Source organism: Caretta caretta, chromosome 3, assembly GCF_965140235.1.
Source record: "Caretta caretta isolate rCarCar2 chromosome 3, rCarCar1.hap1, whole genome shotgun sequence".
In the NCBI taxonomy this organism is placed as follows: Eukaryota; Metazoa; Chordata; order Testudines; family Cheloniidae; genus Caretta; species Caretta caretta.
The window spans coordinates 132605868-132625814 of record NC_134208.1 but is presented as its reverse complement, the minus strand read 5'-3'; the positions used below and the strand labels follow the sequence as shown (position 1 = coordinate 132625814).

Genomic DNA, 19947 nt, shown 5'->3' with positions numbered 1-19947 from the left:
TGTTATACTGTTTAATTTCTATGACCACTCTTAGGGCTTGTCTTCACTATGGGGGTAAGTCAACCTAAGTTACACTACTCCAGCTACATGAATAAATGCACTGCGTCAACGGGAGATGCTCTCCTGTCGACTTACCTTAATCTTCTCTGGGAACTGGAGTACCGGGGTCAACCCGAAAGTGCTCTGAAGCCAATTTAGTGGGTCTTTATTAGATTATCTTTATTAGTCTTTATTTATTATCTTTATTTGTGCTGGAAATGGCCCAACTTGATGATCACTTTAGATAAGCTATTACCAGCAGGAGAGTGAGTTTGTGTGTGTCTGGGGGTGGGGGGGTGAGAAAACCTGGATTTGTGCTGGAAATGGCCCACCTTGATTATCATGCACATTGTAGGGAGAGTGGTCACTTTGGATAAGCTATTACCAGCAGGAGAGTGAGTTTGTGTGTGTGGTTTTTGGAGGGGGGTGAGGGAGTGAGAGAACCTGGATTTGTGCAGGAAATGGCCCACCTTGATTATCATACACATTGTGAAGAGAGTGGTCACTTTGGATGGGCTATTACCAGCAGGAGAGTGAGTTTGTGTGTGGGGGGGCGGAGGGTGAGAAAACCTGGATTTGTGCTGGAAATGGCCCAACTTGATGATCACTTTAGATAAGCTATTACCAGCAGGACAGTGGGGCGGGAGGAGGTATTGTTTCATGGTCTCTGTGTGTATATAATGTCTTCTGCAGTTTCCACGGTATGCATCCGATGAAGTGAGCTGTAGCTCATGAAAGCTCATGCTCAAATAAATTGGTTAGTCTCTAAGGTGCCAAAAGAAAAAAAATAATACTATAAGCCTTGTTTCACAGCTGGCTGTAGACATCAGAGTTTAGCTTTTATAGTCTAGTAATGATCATTTCCTTTGACCAACAAACTTTCATCTCAGAACAAACCTGTTCAGTCACTTTCTGGAGGCAATGCTAATATCGCATCATAGCATGCTTAAGACTTTATTCTTTTTTCAAAAATTTTGGGGAGGAATTGCAGCTGTTTCTTTGGTTTCCAAATAACTGATGCTGATGACCACCGGTATGACCATCCAATGTGGACAGCTACATCCATCTTCATACAGTGTCATTTGAGATTTTTCTCTTTCAAGACTGCAAATGTCTCATTAGAACAGCAATTAAAGTGACATTAAGCATTCCCCACATTGATCCACTTTACATCCGAATATAAATTTTAAAAACAGAATGTTCATCCAAAGGCTGCGTAAGAAAGATGGCCAGGATGTACTTTGGCCATACACACAATGTTCTATTTAAGGATGGGCAGGGGAGCGAGGAAGGGCAAGAAATGGAAGACGCTGTATTAGGCATAGGAAAGGAAGGAAAGCAAGTCTGTTCCCTGGGGGAAGTTCAAGATTAATTCTAAGAGAGTTATCCATGACCTTGCTAGGACAGAGAACGTGCATTTTAATACTAACTGATTATAGTGAAAAAACTGCAAGTTGATAAAACTGTGACACAGGACAACACCCTTCCTCTTATCACTCTCTGCAGTTGGCTCCTGTAATTAGCTCATTGTTGAGCAATGGGACTCAATCAGTTGAAGTTACGGTACCCCTTACATTCATTTGCTTCTTCTATTTAGGTTCTTATGCTACCCCTATCAGTATGATATCTGAGTGCCTATTGGATATAATCATATAGGCAATATGCATTACAAAATTTAGAAAAGTTCCTACAGAATTATCGAATGGTATGCTAATATACTGCCCCTTTTTCCCAGTGAAAATGGCTCAGCCTGGTCCATGAATAAAAGGCACATGCCACAGATCTAGGTTTTTTCTACTATCCATGAAAAGCATGGTTCGGCCAAATGTTAAACCAGTAACTGGACTTACTTGATCAGATGCCAGTATTCTGTAACTTTAAAACCTCGTTAGTCTATTATGTTGTCAGCACTAACCATCTCTAACCAGCTGTAGGCTGAAGGCCTCTGCAGTTTGACTGATTTTTATTATGGCACCAATACATTTCCCTAGCATGTCGTATTACCAAGGAAATCACAACTATGCATTTATGAAGAGCTTGCTTCCTATAAATAAAAAATTGGAATGATCATCAGAAGCTGTTAAAATATGTGATAAATATATTAGAAACACTAAGTATGAGAAGGTTTCTTTGAAAATAAAAGTGGATAAATCTAGCTCATCACATGTGAACAAAACAATTCTTACCGTGTTTGTTTCTTCTTCTTTGTCTTCCATTGTAAATATTAGCTGTTTGTTGATCTCCTTAACACTAATTAATGATCGTGTTTTGATGAAATATTGGAAAGACACTGCCTCTACATACTCCTGAAGCCCTGTAGGAACAGCAGAACAGTCAAACTAATGAAACTTCTCAACAGATATCATAGAATCATAGAATATCAGGGTTGGAAGGGACCCCTGAAGGTCATCTAGTCCAACCCCCTGCTCGAAGCAGGACCAATTCCCAGTTAAATCATCCCAGCCAGGGCTTTGTCAAGCCTGACCTTAAAAACCTCTAAGGAAGGAGATTCTACCACCTCCCTAGGTAACGCATTCCAGTGTTTCACCACCCTCTTAGTGAAAAAGTTTTTCCTAATATCCAATCTAAACCTCCCCCACTGCAACTTGAGACCATTACTCCTCGTTCTGTCATCTGCTACCATTGAGAACAGTCTAGAGCCATCCTCTTTGGAACCCCCTTTCAGGTAGTTGAAAGCAGCTATCAAATCCCCCCTCATTCTTCTCTTCTGCAGGCTAAACAATCCCAGCTCCCTCAGCCTCTCCTCATAAGTCATGTGTTCCAGACCCCTAATCATTTTTGTTGCCCTTCGCTGGACTCTCTCCAATTTATCCACATCCTTCTTGTAGTGTGGGGCCCAAAACTGGACACAGTACTCCAGATGAGGCCTCACCAATGTCGAATAGAGGGGAACGATCACGTCCCTCGATCTGCTCGCTATGCCCCTACTTATACATCCCCAAATGCCATTGGCCTTCTTGGCAACAAGGGCACACTACTGACTCATATCCAGCTTCTCGCCCACTGTCACCCCTAAGTCCTTTTCCGCAGAACTGCTGCCTAGCCATTCGGTCCCTAGTCTGTAGCGGTGCATTGGATTCTTCCATCCTAAGTGCAGGACCCTGCACTTATCCTTATTGAACCTCATCAGATTTCTTTTGGCCCAATCCTCCAATTTGTCTAGGTCCTTCTGTATCCTATCTCTCCCCTCCAGCGTATCTACCACTCCTCCCAGTTTAGTATCATCCGCAAATTTGCTGAGAGTGCAATCCACACCATCCTCCAGATCATTTATGAAGATATTGAACAAAACCGGCCCCAGGACCGACCCTTGGGGCACTCCACTTGACATCGGCTGCCAACTAGACATGGAGCCATTGATCACTACCCGTTGAGCCCTACAATCTAGCCAGCTTTCTACCCACCTTATAGTGCATTCATCCAGCCCATACTTCCTTAACTTGCTGACAAGAATACTGTGGGAGACCGTGTCAAAAGCTTTGCTAAAGTCAAGAAACAATACATCCACTGCTTTCCCTTCATCCACAGAACCAGTAATCTCATCATAAAAGGTGATTAGATTAGTCAGGCATGACCTTCCCTTGGTGAATCCATGCTTACAATTACAGAAATATTTTAGAAAAGACTATTTTCAAGGTCACCTGCAAAAGGAAAGTGAAAATGGTGCAAAAGACAGAAATAGGAGCTGAATACATAATTTTATTTACCTAATATGCTTCCCCCATATACAAACCAAGACATTAAACCAACATCATGACTGATATGCATTTTCAGCATATTTTATTCAGAAGGGTACATTATGCATAGAACTTCTTTCCCATCCATATGCTTTTGTAATCGTAATATAAAGCATGATCCTGCTCCCACTGACCTCTCGGGTCTGTTCTCACTATACAGCAGCTCCTTACAGTGGGGTATTAAGAAATTTGTTTTAACAGACTATTTCTCTGATAGAAAAAGAAATGAATACCACAGTTGAAAGGTTCAGGAGAAAATTAAGTTTCTGTTAACAGCAGCATTTGCAGGAATGCTAAGCCTGACACTGCACTCTTTATTCAGGCAGTCCCCACTATTGAGTATTTTAGATGAGTGAACACACACAATGGCTAAAAGACCAATTTTCCAGATAATTTTTCTCTCTCCTTGAATCTGTCTGGCTGTACTTTCCTTCAATACAGCCTGTGGTGAAACTGACTAAGTGAGACACAAAGCCATGGTGCATATAGTGTGCGGACCAAGAGCCACATGATAATTTGATTTTTGCTCTTCAAATAACAAGAAGAAAATATGAATTTGCATTATTCCATTTAGTTATTACTGGAAAGTATTGATTTCAGCCCAAGATTCCCACATCTTCTCTTTTGTGGGAAATCACAGAATCATAAAAATGTAGGGCTTTAAGAGACCCCAAAGTATCATTGAGTCCATCCCCCATGCTGAGGCAGGACCAAGTATACCTAGACCATTCATGACATATCTACCCTGTTCTTAAAAATCACGGGGGGGGGGGGCATAGAGTGCGGCACAGCCGGAGGGCTGTGTCATGAAGGGGATGCCACAATCCTGCGAGTGACATTGGTCCCTGGATCAGAAGTGACAGTGGTGAGATGCCACCAGAAGAGGGCACACCGACTAGTAGATGCGATCCCCAGGACAGCCAGCAGGGGCGCCACAGTGGTGAGTCAAACCACATCACATGTGGTGGCGAATGTAGGCATTCAGTCGCTCCTGAGGGAAGGGGACTGAGTGAGAGACTCAGAGACTGTTTGACAGCTGCCCCTGTTAGAAGGGGAGTTTGAAAGACTATTTAAGGGATACTTGGAGGGTAAAGGAACTATGGAGCTGCCATGTACGGAGGCCTTTTTGGCAGAAGGCAGGTGCACCTTCCCAGGCTGGACCTCAAAGTTGCCGCTTCCAATGAAGGGGGTTGAAGAGTAACCAAGAGGGATTCAGGCTCTGGTGAGGCAGATCCTGGAGAACCAGCAGCAACAGTGGGATACTTGCAGGAATGCCTGAGGCAACTAGCAGAAGAGCAGCGTTATCTGCTCAAGACCCTCCAGGAGGTGATCAGGGGCCAGAGAGCCTGGAGCAAGAAGACAGGTTCCAGGGTCAGGCCAGGAGGCCAAGAAGGGCAGTGTAATGTCTGTGGGTAGAGAGGACACTTGAATAGCATGTGCCCCTATCGGGAAGAGGAGAAGTCTATCCCCAAAAGAAAGAGAGCAGGGAAACCCTAAGGTCCCCGACCTGTAAAGAGAAAAGGAAGGGGGGATGCTTGTTTCACCTGTGGAGAATCAAGGCATGTGAAGAGGCAGTGCCCTCAGAGACAGAACAGGAGCCCAGGGAAGGGCAGCATCCCGATTGGGAATGAGAAAGGGGACCCAAGCCAGCAGAAGGGAAAAGGAGATAGAAAGGAACAGAAGGAGGTGCCAGATACCCAGAGGGAGTGCACCAAGATGGTGGAGAAGGCCAAAGAGGCCAGGCAGGAGAGAAAGGAGAAACGGAAGAGAAGGGTAAGTCCCTTAGACATCCAGCTGAAGGATGTGGGGACTTATACAGAGACCAATCGAAGGGAGCTGGGAACTCAGACCCTGGGAGAAGGGGTACTGGGAGAGCCAGCAGAGCAAGAGCCAAGGCTATGGGAGAGGCTGAAAGCCACCGAGCTGGCCTTGTACAAGACAGTGCAGAGGTGCACATAGAGAAATTTAGGGACACCAGGGAGGAGAATGACAAGTTGCTCCTCCTAATAGAGAACCTCAGACAGGAGATGGACACCCTGGGAGCACAGCTGCAGGGGAAGCAGGGGAGGTAACCTCCCCCCACCAGGGAAGTCGGTCTTAAGGGGGAGGGTATGTGATGGGGCGCCTGCCCACATTGGGCTCCAAAGGGTTAATAGAGCCCTTGGGAAGCTGCGCAGGAGGCAGCCAACCAGAGAAGGGCTGAGAGGAGCAGCCATCACAGCCCAGCAGGCCCATATAAGAAGAGCTGCAGGACAAAGCACCTTCAGTCACTCCCTAGAGCTTGAAGAGGGAGGAGGACTGGCTGCCTTATAGGTTGAAGGCAGCAAGCACCCTGGACAGAGCAGTGCTGCAGGCAGAGACCGAGGGAGCAAAAGGCAGCTCCTGGTGGGCTGCAGGGATCTGCAGGCTGAGGCCCTGAGGCAAAGGCACAGAAGGTGCTGGGGCCATGGGGAAGTAGGTCAGGGAGATCTGCTGAGGAGCTGGAGGGGATGCAGCAGGGTGGCCATCTACAGGGTCCCTGGGCCAGCACCCAGAGTAGTGGGTGGGCCTGGATCCATTCCCCTCCACCGCTTGCCACTGAGGCATTGGCCAGACATTGAGCTGCAGCTGCCACTGAGGGAAGTGGCTGGACAGATGACTGCAGGTCCCCCGGAAGGGGGAGCACAGAGTGTGGCACAACTGGAGGGCTATTCCATGAAGAGGATGCTGTGGTCCTGGGAGTGACGATGGTGAGACACCACCGGAAGAGGGAGCACTGGCTAGCAGAGTTGAACCCCAGGACAGCAAGGAGCGGGTGTCGCAGTGTTGAGTTGCACCACATCACACGTTGTTCAACCAGTTTTGCATCCACCTTGTAGTAATTTCATCTAGACCACATTTTTCTAGTTTATGAGAATGTCATGCATGACTCTGTCAAAAGCCTTACTAAAATCAAGATATATCACAGCAATTAATTGATTCGTTCCTTACATCCTGTAGCTAGGGTGAAATTCACACCTATGAAGAGGATCTTTTAATATTAATCATTTATATTGTGGTACCAGGTGGGGGCTTTGTTTTCCAGCAACGTATGGGATATAAGTCATAGACCCTGCCTCAAAGAGCTTACAACTTAAAAAAGCAAGACATAACAGGTAAATTAAACAAACAAGTAAGAGGGGCAAGCAGGAAGAGAAAAGATGGGCTAACAAATACTATGCTGTCAAGGTTCCTTCCCCACTCTGAACTTTAGGCTACAGATGTGGGGACCTGCATGAAAGACCCCTAAGCTTATTCTTACCAGCTTAGGTTAAAAACTTCCCAAGGTACAAACTTTGCCTCATCCTTGAACCCTATGCTGCCACCACCAAGCGTGTTAAACAAAGAACAGGGAAAGAACCCACTTGGAGACGTCTTCCCCCAAAATATCCCCCCAAGCCCTACACCCCCTTTCCTGGGGAAGGCTTGATAATAATCCTCACCAATTTGTACAGGTGAACACAGACCCAAACCCTTGGAACTTAAGAACAATGAAAAATCTATCAGGTTCTTAAAAGAAGAATTTTAATTAAAGAAAAGGTAAAAGAATTACCTCTGTAAAATCAGGATGGTAAATACCTTACAGAGTAATCAGATTTAAAACATAGAGAATCCCTCTAGGCAAAACCTTAAGTTACAAAAAGACACAAAAACAGGAATATACATTCCATCCAGCACAGCTTATTTTACCAACCATTAAACAAAAGGAAATTTAACGCATTTTTAGCTAGATTACTTACTAACTTCACAGGAGTTGTAAGGCTGCATTCCTGATCTGTTCCTGGCAAAAGCATCACACAGACAGACCAACCCTTTGTTCCCCCCGCTCCAGATTTGAAAGTATCTTGTCCTCCCATTGGTCATTTTGGGTCAGGTGCCAGCTAGGTTCCCTTAGCTTCTTAACCCTTCACAGGTGAAAGGGTTTTGCCTTTGGCCAGGAGGGATTTTATAGCACTGTGTACAGAAAGGTGGTTACCCTTCCCTTTATATTTATGACATATGCTGTTTTAGCATAGACTAGCTGTGTATATAATTTGCAGTGAACTGTAGTAAACACAACTCACTACCTGCTTAGCACTTACCAGATTGCAGTTTTCTGTATGCATTACCGAAGATTTAAGGTGAGATTTAAGGAGGGACTTGAAGGAAGATCACTTGGTAGCTTGACAGATTTGGACTGGGAGTTTCGTCCTCCTTTGTAAGGGGCTGAATTGGGGAAAGTATATGATAAGTGCCCATAAGCAGGCACTTGAGGCTGGCAGAGTGTAAGGCAGCTGTTCTCCCTGGAGGTACGTGGAGATCTTCTGGGAGTATGTCAACTCATCTAGATATTTGCCTAGTATTCTAACAGGCTAAATAAAAAGCACTACCAAAGTCAGAACAAACTAAAATTTCATACAAGGATTTGTTTATACTGCTCTATATATTATACATTGAAATGTAAATACAATATTTATATTCCAATTGATTTATTTTATAATTGTAAAAATGAGAAAGCAAGCAATTTTTCAGTCAGTGTACTAACATTTTTGTATTTTTATGTCTGATTTTGTAAGCAAGTAGTTTTTAAGTGAGGTGAAACTTGGGGATGTAAGACAAATCTGACTCCTGGAAGGGGTACAGTAGTCTGGAAAGGTTGAGAGCCACTGCAGTAACGTAATAGAGCAGATAGGCATGGTGGGGCTAAAATGTGAAGAACTTTGACAATGCAGACAAGAAGTTTGTACTTGACATGTTCGAAGATAAACAGCCAAAGGAGAGAGTTAAAAAAGCAGGTTGACAATCACAGCAACATGCCAGGAAAATTATTTTAGCAGCTGTATTTTAAATACACTTCTGGGAGGCCAGAGAGGAGAGACTGCTGTATTCAAGGCACAAGATGATATGGCCTTAGACAAGAGTTTTGGCAGTGTGGGCAGTGAGGAAAGATTGAATCTTGGGGTGAAATCTTGGCCCTACTGAAGTTGATGGGGGTTTTGCCATTGACTTCAGCAGGACCAGGATTTCACTCCTGGAGATGATGTGTAGGAAGATGCAGCAAATTTAGATGCAGCCTGGATCAAAGGAAAGTCAAAAAATAAAGCCAAGAATATGTATATGAGCAACAGGGAAAATGGTGGTGCTGTTCAATGTGATCGAGAGGGGAACAGAGAGAGAGTTTGGGGCGGGGGGGAATCAGCCTATAGAAGGCCTGTCATACTACAGCCATAATAAAGGGCTTAATGGTGACCTACAAGGATATTTAAGAACAACTGTGTCCTTTTTATGCTATTTTGATGATGCTGGCAGGGTAAGGGAAATAGGTTCATTGTTCAGAAGCCACCCTAAAATGCTCTTCACTGGTGAAGAGCCATTAGAGGCTGCCTCTGATTATGCCCCCTGTGATTGGGGAGAAAAGCTAGAACAATCTAAGGCTACACCTAAAAATCTACAATGTAAATAAAGCATTTTGAACATGAGTATAAAAGGCTGGTAAAAGGAATGTGCTCAATCAGAATCCCCCAAAAGGTTTATTAACCTATAAGTTGTAGAAACTGTTGGATTTCACCACTTATCCTTTCCCAGGCTCATCTTGTACTCTGTTATGATGCAGTGATATGTGACCAACAATTCATTACGACATTTTCTCTCATTCTATATATAAGCAGTGAGCTACCAGATATAGCAGCATTACACATGGGAACCTCTGTTAGAGCACATTTCTGCTGTCTTTGGCCTGGACAATCAACGGGGAATGAAGGATCAGGGGCCTAACCAACTACTTCTGCCAGAAGAGATCAAGTGAGCGCCCAAATTCCTTATTCATCATTCCCTTGATCACACCAACCCATTCCCTAAATTCACCCATCCACAGCTTCCTCTTTCCTTCTTCAATTTCTACCTCCTGCACACACATCCTGTTTCTCTTTCCTTTACTTTGTCCTACATTCTGATCATCCCCACATACCTCTCAACTCCCACTTCTCACACTGCCTGTTTCACTTTCACTAACTTTCGCTCAGAAGCATTAAACAAAAACATCTGGTTTGCCATTTGCTTTCATTCAACCCTTCCACGATTTTGGTTAAGGTCTCCTTCTTTCAGAATTATAATATTTATGCTTACATAATGTTTTGCATATTGTCTTCCAAATTTGTCTAGTTTATTTGGTAGCTCAAATTACTCACCCATTTGGAGCTGTTTCCACTTCCAATAGCATTTCTGGGCTCCCTGGTAATGACTACTTCGCTATTTTTTCCATAAAAATAATCATACTTGACCATAGTATTAGGCAGCAGTTCTCAAACTGTGGGTCAGGACCGCATTGTAATGGGGTTGCCAGGGCTGGCGTTAGACTTGATGGGACCTGAGGCCGAAGCCACAGCCTGGGGGCTTTAGCCCTGGCCGGTGAGGCTTGGGCTTTGGCTCCGGCTCCGCTGCCTGGAGCGGCAGGGCTTGGGCTTTAGTCCCCGCTCCTGGGGTCATGTAGTAATTTTTGTTGTCAGATGGGGGTCGCAGTGCAATGAAGTTTGAGAACCCCTGGTATAAGTCTTTCTAAAAGCCCCCTCTCTGCCAAAAGTAGTTCAAAGATGACATTTAAATGACCCATGACCTTGAAATAAGGTGTTTTTATGTGCAGGTAAAAGGATGTTTAAATATGTTATGTTTTAGCTTAATGGAAGGACATCCGCTACTCTCAGCAAATAATCCCCAAGGTGAAAAATTCCATCCCATTTCACTATTCCATCCAACAATACCTTTCCCCTTCTGCTCTTGTTTTGGATATATTCCAAAATAGGATTATTTATGGATTGTGCTGCCGGTAACAGTTGTTTATAAGGCTGCTTTTATGTAATTTATTTTATTTTCCCTGTACCCACACGGAGAAGTCCAATTAAAGATCTCTAATTATTTCTAGTAGCACTTTCTACAAATACAGATACAGTGTATCAGAACTGAGAAGAGGTTTTGGCATGTTTTGTTACATTTACTGTATGTCAACAATAGTTCATTTAATCTTCCATCACCACCAGTTATCCTACTAGAGAAATGCAATGAACGGCAGTAATGAGCTATGCTAACGTTCTCATGCATTTTGAAAACTGAAAGATTGAGTAACTTTTTTCTAGCAAACAGATCTTCTGCACACAGTCCCAATACATTCAGTAGAAATATTCAGCAGAAAGATTTTCAAGCAAGTTCTTACAGGGACCCAATTCAGAGATCAAAACTGACAACAGATTTTAGCAGTACACTCCTTGTCACTCCCCACTGAAATCTAAACAAATAGCCAAAATTTCAGTTTGCGTTAATGTTGGTGATGATTTTCTTTCAAAGTTCATTTCATTTTAAAGCTGGAGCAACTAGGGGGCACACCCCCTAAAACAGACAGTCATCTCAACATTACTAGTATAGCTGGAAACTGCAAATACATAAGATGTTGCCAGACAGTTACACACAAGAAGCAGGAATTTGTGAGAAGCAGAAAGGAAGATGGGGCCAGGAGGCTGAGGAGAGAGACGGGAGATTAAGGGAAGGAGCTGTGAGGGAGACAGACCAGTACTATGGGAAGGGGATGGACAGTGACAGAACTGCAGCTGTCCAATCTGTGGGATAAGAGTAGGTAAATGGAAGCTCCCGTGCCTGCCTGAGGTGTGGTGAGGAATCACATTTCTGCATATGCATACTGAAATTTCAGCTTGAAATGATTGCACCCAAATTGGGGCTAAGGGGGTACCTCTTTAAGGTTAAAAAAATGCAGAAGACCAAGAAACACAGCCAATTAAACTTTAGTGTAAATTTTGAATGTAGACTCTTTTTATAATCTCATGCTTTCAGCCAGTAATTTACAACTCTTAAACTCTCAGGGTTGGCAATAATGAGTCTATTTTCTCTCTTCCTGCATATTATTTGTCTATTCCTACTCCCCCTCAGTCTTGTTTTCATTCTTTCTCCCCACACTTCCTTCCTCTCTCCTCCCCACCCTCAATCTCTTAATACTTCCACTGCTGGGAGATGGCTAAATGAGACAGTGCTGACTCCCTCCTACATTGTGCAGCAGGACGCAGGGCACTGGATACAGCAATCGGAAATGCAGTACTGGGATTTGCTGCCACCACACAGTGGCCACAGAAAGAACAGCCGGGGAAATCCTGTTCACCCCTTGCACTTCAACAGGAATGAGATATCAGCAGTGCTGCAGGATGGGAGGGGGAAGGCAGGGCATCACTCAAGGGTAAATGAGTGAGTGTCGTGAAATTTGCCTGTAAGAATTTGAACCTGCAGATGGTACAGGTATTGGTCTAGAAAAATTAATCTGACGTTTAGGCCACTAAGCTACCCTCTCATCCCTATTATTTAAAACCTGTAACTGGACTCCTGTGGAACATCCTTTCATAAAATTGGACTACAGCAACGCTCATCACCAACAGAGTGGGGTGCCTTTCCTGATCCTCAAAATTAAACACTTATAAAGCAATGGCAAATTAATGGGTTGATGTGGGTCGGAGGATCTCTCTTGTAAGCTTGTCCCCAGGATGACAAAATTAGAGAACTACTGGAATATCCAACTGGACCAGATAATTAACTGAATGTTTCTACAAACACAAACGGCAGTAAAACAATCAAATGGGTTAATGTTTAAATTAGGGCTGTCAAGTGATTAAAAAAATTAATCACATGATTAAATTAATCTGGATTCATAACAATGTTAAACAATAATAGAATACCATTTATTTAATTTTTTTGATGTTTTATACATTTTCAAATATTCTGATTTCAATTACAAGACTGAATACAAAGTGTACAGTGATCACTTTATTTTTGATTACAAGTATCTGGCCTATAAAAACACAATTGTATTTTTCAATTCACCTAATACAAGTACTGTAGTGCAAACTCTTTATCATGAAAGTTGAACTTACAAAGGTAGAATTATGTACAAAAAAACCCCTGCATTCAAAAATAAAACAAAGTAAAATTTTAGAGCCTGCAAGTACACTCAGTACTACTTCTTGTTCAGCCAATCGCCCAGACAAATAAGTTTGTTTACAGTTGCAGGAGATAATGCTGCCTGATTCTTCTTTACAATGTCACTTGATGCATTCTCATGGCATTGTTGTAGCCGGCATCGCAAGATATTTACGTGCCAGATGTGCTGAAGATTCATATGTCCCTTCATGCTTCAACCACCATTGCAGGGGACATGCGCCCATTCTGATGACTGGTACTGCTTGATAACAATCCAAAGCAGTGCAGACTGACGCATGTTCATTTTCATCATCTGAGTCAGATGCCACCAGCAGACGGTTGATCTTTTTTGGTGGTTCGGGTTTTGTAGTTTCCGCATCGGAGTGTTGCTCTTTTAAGACTTCTGAAAGCAGTCCCTCCCAAATTCTGGAAGTCACTTCAGATTCTTAAACCTTGGGTCAAGTGCTCACATTGGTACCTTCTTTGTGTTTTGTCAAATATGCTGTGAAAGTGTTCTTAAAATGAGTAACGTTCTGGGTCATCATCTGAGACTGCTATAACATTAAATATATGGCAGAATGTGGGTAAAACAGAGCAGGAGACATATCATTCTCCTACAAGGAGTTCAGTCACAAATTTAATTAACACTGTTTTTTTTTAACAAGCGTCATCAGCATGGAAGCATGTCCTCTGGAATGGTGGCCGAAGCATGAAGGGGCCTACGAATGCCTAGCATATCTGGCACGTAAATACCTTGCAATGCTGGCTACAAAAGTGCCATGCAAATGCCTTTTCTCACTTTCTGGTAACATTGTAAATAATAAGAGGGCGGCATTATCTCCAGTAAATGTAAACAAACTTGTCTGTCTTAGCAATTGGCTGAACAAGAAGTAGGACTGAGTGGACTTTTAGGCTCTGAAGTTTTATATTGTTTTGTTTGAGGGCAGTTATGTAACAAAAAAAATCTACATTTGTAAGTGACACTTTCACAGCAGAGATTGCACTACAATACTTGTATGAAGAACTGAAATACTATCTTTTGGTTATCATTTTTATAGTGCAAATATTTGTAAACAAAAATTTACACTTTGATTTCAATTACAACACAGAATAAGACAGATATATAAAATGTAGAAAACATCCAAAATATTTAATAAATTTCAATTGGTATTCTATTGTTTAACAGTGTGATTAAAACTGATTAATCATGATTAATTACTGAGTTAATCACATGAGTTAACTGCAATTAATCAGCAGCCCTAATATAAATGTGATCATTAGATTTCAGAGTTGACACCCTATTAAGATTAATACCTTTCACCGTTCTCAGTCTTTATTTCAATTCAAGTTTTCTGCAGACTCAGGAAAATAGCTTTTATTAGATTCACATTAACAAAGTTCTGTTTCGGTGATAATTACTAGAAACTGAAGTTGATTATACGAAAGCTTAAAGTTCTTTAAAACTATCCACCAGCTGCTTATTTGCTGTGGTAGTGTCCTAAGGTTTACATATTTGGGGATGGAGTGAAGTCAAAGGTTAATTTTATAACAGCATGCAGAAAGAAAGCTGAATCTAGAGCCAGCTTTCCTCAGACATCAGTGATTTGGATATCCTGTTGTGAGAAAAGCTTTTAAAAAAAGAGCTACAGTAATACTAAACACTGGCCCGTGCACAACGGAGACCGCTAACAAGGCCAAACAGAGCATTAAACCAAAATCTTCATAGAGGTCTTTAAGTTTAAAAAGTGTTTTATTTGCTATTGTTTTGATTCTCTGTAGCAACTTTTCAAAGACTGAGTCAATATGCCATGTTGAGTTATACAGCTTTTTGGAGTCTTGAAACAACTTTTAGGAGAGAATACAACTTGTGCCATGTCTACACAGGCAAGCTGCTCCATCCAGTTTTACTCAAATCAGCTTTTGAACTGATTTAGTTAAACCAGCGCAAACCCGCATGAACAATCTTAATGCAGTTTAAGAAATGTTTATCTCCATTTAAACAGATTCTTAAGTGACAAACTAAACTGAAATAAGCATATCCACAGAACCTTTTGCACTGGTTTAAGTACACAGGTTTAATATCATATAATTAGTTAAACCACTACAAATGTCTCATATAGACAAGACCCACATATGTTGTGTGTAATTATGGTATGCGCCTGAAGGGTCCTCTGCTAGTTAACATAATGCTTTCTCACCATCAAGAATTACAATTCCTCTACTTTCCCTTCCTCCCACTTCTCCCCCCCTACTTTTTTAAGGATGGATTCTGCTGTATATGCTGTGGTCGTTTATTTGAGGTACTAAAATGCTCATATCTGCATGTTTTAGTACTTTGTTGGCATTTTGTTTATACACTTGCTTATTTTATCCAAAAACCTTTATTTAAAAGTTACCAAAATAGAATGGCACCTTCAGTCAAGGCTCTAATTTGCCTCCCCAACTATATGAAGACACAATGATGCAGCAATGTTTGTTGTTAACTAAAGTACAAGGTATAAATTCAGCATGGAAAAAGGCAGGTGAAAATCTACTGAGTTTTTAACAGTCTCTATAGCATCCTTTCCACTATTGTATAACTCAGTCACAATTCTGCTCTGCTTTCAGGCTTTCATACACACGGCAAGGTTAAAGATAGCATTGGTCTTATAGCTAATTTAAAGACAAAATTTCAAAGATAAAAGCGGCAACTAACAAAATGTCACAAATGCCATCTCTTCTGTACAAAGCTCATACTTAGTGATGAATTTTATACACCTGTGGCCTCATACCTGTCTTTTGCTCCTACTTGAAGCATCTCTTATAGATGTTCCATGATCAATTCTATACTCTTGCATTGACTTTTGTCACAAAAATTTAGTCATTCTGTTGAATTCAACAAATCAAAGAGTCAAATATTCTAGATGAATTTTTAAAGGGGGCTGGAAAACTATGACCAATAACAATTGCGGTAAACAAGTGTTAGTTTCCTGAGCTGAGGGGTAATCAAATGCTAAGTTTACCCACTTGTGATATGTTAATAGGAGTAATCAAATCCCACTGGGCATTAGCTGATCAATACAGGAGTGAAGAAGGAATTTTTCCCTTTGTACAGCATTGCACAACTGGTCAAGTACATTGTAGCATGGCAGATGGGGGTGAAAGGAGATGTTCTTCCTCCAAAGTATCCACTAGAGGCCTGTGCTGAGGATGGGATATCAGATTTGATGTCAGATTCACTGTTATATGACAAATTTTACACTACTTAAAAATCTGAGGCCAAAACTAAAAAGGTGCAGACTCCTTTATTCCTGTGGAGGGGTGCCCTGAGCCAGCCTCACCAATCCCTCTAGTGGTCATGATGGGCAGTAGCAACAAAGGCAGGTTTCAGAGACCTGTCATTATGCAAGGCACTGAATTTAGCCATATGGAGTGGAAATCTATCAACGTCATGAAAAAACTCGTACAGATATAGACAGACATCATCTTCCTTTCCAAATGCAAACAGATGGACATCATACCAAAAGGACTGAAGGTAAAAAACCCATTACAATCTAAATTTGTTAGCCTCTAAGGTGCCACAAGTACTCCTTTTCTGTTAGTAGCAACAAAGTGACTGGTTGGCTGCTGCACTGTGGTCAGGAACCACAGCAGAGAAGGGAAAGAACTCATATGAGCTCCCTGTCCCCCCATCTCACTAGACTTCTGAGACCAGGGGATCTGGAAGGGGGAACTCAGTCCTCCACATGTTCGAGGGGTGACCTGGTCTATTTTCCATGGACTCAAGAGGTCTGATCTTCAGTCTTGCTCAGCCTTCTCCCCTTGCTATCTACCTGTCTGTCACTCTGGGAAACTCCTTCCACGCACAAGGAAGCTAGAGGAGGCACCTCCTCTCCCCACATCACCCTTCTGCATGCTCACTGATATAGGACAGTGGGAATGGAGTCTCAGGCTCCAACTCTGGGGGAGGTGCAGGGCTGCATATCTAGAGCAGCTTCACAGCTCTGTGCCCATGGAGCAAATGAAGCAGGATTTGGTCCTTGATCAGGAAAGAAAAAAAGCTGAAGTTTCAAGTCAGTGTAGTGACTTTGTAACATCATGCGTGCATGAAAGATCTCAGCTTGACTCCTGATGCCTTGCTTTCCATTCTTGGAAGGAGAGAGTGCTGTAGAAACAGGGCAAAAGGCCCTTGGAAGGGAGAGAGCACATTACCTTACATCACAACAGAAAATTAAGGACAAGCTCAATGTTATTTGTAAGGGAGCTTTGTTTGTGCCTGAGCGGCCTACCTGACTGGCAGAAGAGAGGAGGAATACCCACAGTTGTCACTGGTGGCCAGCTAATCACAGAAATATGGATTTTCAGTGATATGAAAGAGGCAGTCAGGATCATCCCTCTGCCCCAGACAGCCTGGGTCTCTGATCAGATGGATTCAACACAAAGAGGATCAAATCTGGTTATACTCTATTCTGTATCAGTTTTGTTCACTGGAGTGCAGTTCTTATGACACATTTGCCATCTGATGATAGAGTCCTCCAAGGTTTCTCTTGACCCTCTCATTTTCTTCCTGGGTTTGTTCCCAAACTGTGGTCTGTAAGCTACAGGTGATGTGTATAGCACTTGCCCGTGGACGCTAGAGAACTGACTGCTCACATCATGCTGGCTCCTCCAAATTCCAGCTACTAATAACTGTATTAAAAGACAGCTAACACACACTATATCCTTCCCTAATATCAATTTTCCATGTAAGCAACTGCTGCAGTGATGTTACAGCATTACAAATGGGAAGGGAGGGGTCCAGTCAATGGGTGGAGTGATGTACACTACACAAGGTATCTATTATAAGCTGACCCGTACTATGAAAAACTTTGAGAAACCCTGAATTTATTGCATATCCCAAGTCTCCTCTTAGCCTCATAGTTCTCATCTCACTAATTCTTCCAGAGTTCAGCTGATAACCAATTATTTCATTGATTATATCCTGTTGAACAGTGGCTGAATTAAGTTTAGATCACTGCATATTCACAATGGAAACAATTCTTTAAATTCTCACACAGATATTATGAATACTGCAGCAGTCAGTAAGAGAAGAGGTTTTAAGTTTGCTAACTATGCTTGCTGCTTGGAAGAGAATGGAAATGGTTTAGGAGGGTGGGGAGAGAATAGGAGAATAGAATAGTTCATCAAGACTGAATTAAGAAGGGAAAGAATCCCAAAGATCTGAAAGAGTAATGACACTGGCTAAGAAAAGTCACCATTTAGCTATTTTTAATCAACTGTGTTTAAAAACAAAGTCTATCACCAAATTAGATCGGATAAACAGCAGCTTGTACACTGATAATTCTTGAATTTTTCAGTATCCTCGTCAAGAAACTTTGTTTCCATTTCTGGCATATTACCTGGCTCTTGTTCATGAAGAGGGAGGAGGTGAACTTGATTAATTTTTCTGCTCAAACGTGTTCCTGTGTTAAGTTCTCCCTAATATCTCTCAATAGGCCAATGACTTCCTTCATTGATCTCTTCCCCTTTATGTATTTAAAGGATACTGAATTATCTTCATGGGTGATCCTTCTACAATTATTTATTATGCCTTACTAAGTTTATTTTTAGACCATTTCAGCTTTCAAGCAGATGATTAAACACGTCATTCACTTATTTTGCTGCAATACTTTTATAACTTGCTTAAAAATCAACTGTGGATAACTATTCTCACTTCTCTTATTTCAGAACTGTATATTCTTTTCTTGAATGTAAAGGTTGTTTTATTTTAGAAATATACATAAAAAGGAGTTGTGAAGGTTAGCTCCAGTATGAGATGTTTATCGTATAAGGAAGATAAAGAATAAAGCAGTGAGAACAAAAACACAACAATGGGAAAATGCTTGTATGTCATTATGCAGAAACTTATCAATCAGTACAGTTTCTAGTCAACAGAGCTCTGCAGACACTACAAAAATAACCATGTTTAAACATGGCTTAATCTTGCCTATTTGGACAGAGGGGAAAATGAACATTCATGCTAGCATCCCACGTTATGACGCAGGTAAATATCTAAGCTAAAACATGTTCCTTTAGCAGCACAATAACACTTCCCCACCCATCAACACATGGGCCTTGTCTACAGTGGCGAATGCAACAATGCTGGGAGCCTTGGTGGAGACTGGCTTCCAGTGTTGTACACACCATATTAATTAGAACTGCAGTGTCCCTAAAGAGGACAAGGCCACAAGCAAGAATAAGCCATAGTATAACACTGTTTGGCCATAACTAAATGTCACAATGTAGTTCTTTTTCTAGTATAGGAAGTGCCTACGGAGGAGACATTCTGTGCTCTTAGACTGTGTCAACACTGAGATTTTTCATAAGTAATTCCACTGCTGCACCCATCACTGCAGCTCATCCAAGCACAGCAACCATGGGAGCACCAGTCAACACAAGATGCTGACATTTTTATAACAATGTCATCTAATCCTGTTGAGAGGAAGTGTAGACATGGTGGTAAAAAACTGATGGTAACTCATGATCTCCTTTGCAAGAGTTTCTACCACTGCTACTACCAGTAAAGGAACACCAGCCATAATGCAATGGGAAAGCTCAGCTAGACAAGGCCCTACCTACACTCATTATTATTCATTTGTATTACAGTAGGGCAGAGAGGCTCCAAACAGGTCAGGGCCCCACTGTTCTAGGCATGCTGCAGAAGAGACTGTCCCTGTCCCAAAGATATTACAATTCCCTTGATTTGCATGGATGTAACAGAGATCAGAATCAGGCCCCAACTGGTTAATGCTTAGACAAATATCTAGCTTGGGTCCTTAGGGACTGCATTCCATCACCCACAAGTCCTAACTATGTGCAGTATGAATGTCTATCAAATGCATGGCTACCCTAATTTACCTCAATCCCTATAATAAATATTTGCTTTCAGTTGCCTAAGAAGGTAAAGCTTGTTAAGTGCTTCTCATCTTTTGAGCATAATGGAATTACTACATTTATGCAAACTAGTCTCAGAATATACTTTGAAATATTTCCACAAATATAATTTATGATTTATAAAGCATGTTGTTTGGGGTGCTTAAGTTTGGTGTGTGCATTTGGCATACATTAGTGACATTGTCACAGTATTCATTTATTAGAATAGACAAAACAGTCATCATGAAAAGCTACTCTCTCTGCTTCATTGTAAAGCTTATGTCTAGAATCT

At 41.9% G+C, this 19947-nt stretch overlaps 1 protein-coding gene and 1 long non-coding RNA gene across 2 annotated transcripts in view; one reads left to right on the top strand and one right to left on the bottom strand.

The window, feature by feature from the left end:
* The window catches only part of TSNAX (translin associated factor X), a 45388-nt gene that overhangs the window by 4272 nt on the left and 21169 nt on the right, over positions 1-19947 (bottom strand). Inside the window, exon 5 of the mRNA XM_048843876.2 lies at positions 2226-2353. Within this exon, the coding sequence (XP_048699833.1) occupies positions 2226-2353 (128 nt within the window). The remainder of the gene's footprint in view (positions 1-2225; positions 2354-19947) is intronic.
* Positions 1-19947, top strand: part of LOC142071596 (uncharacterized) — a 67433-nt gene that overhangs the window by 37166 nt on the left and 10320 nt on the right. The window lies entirely within an intron of this gene.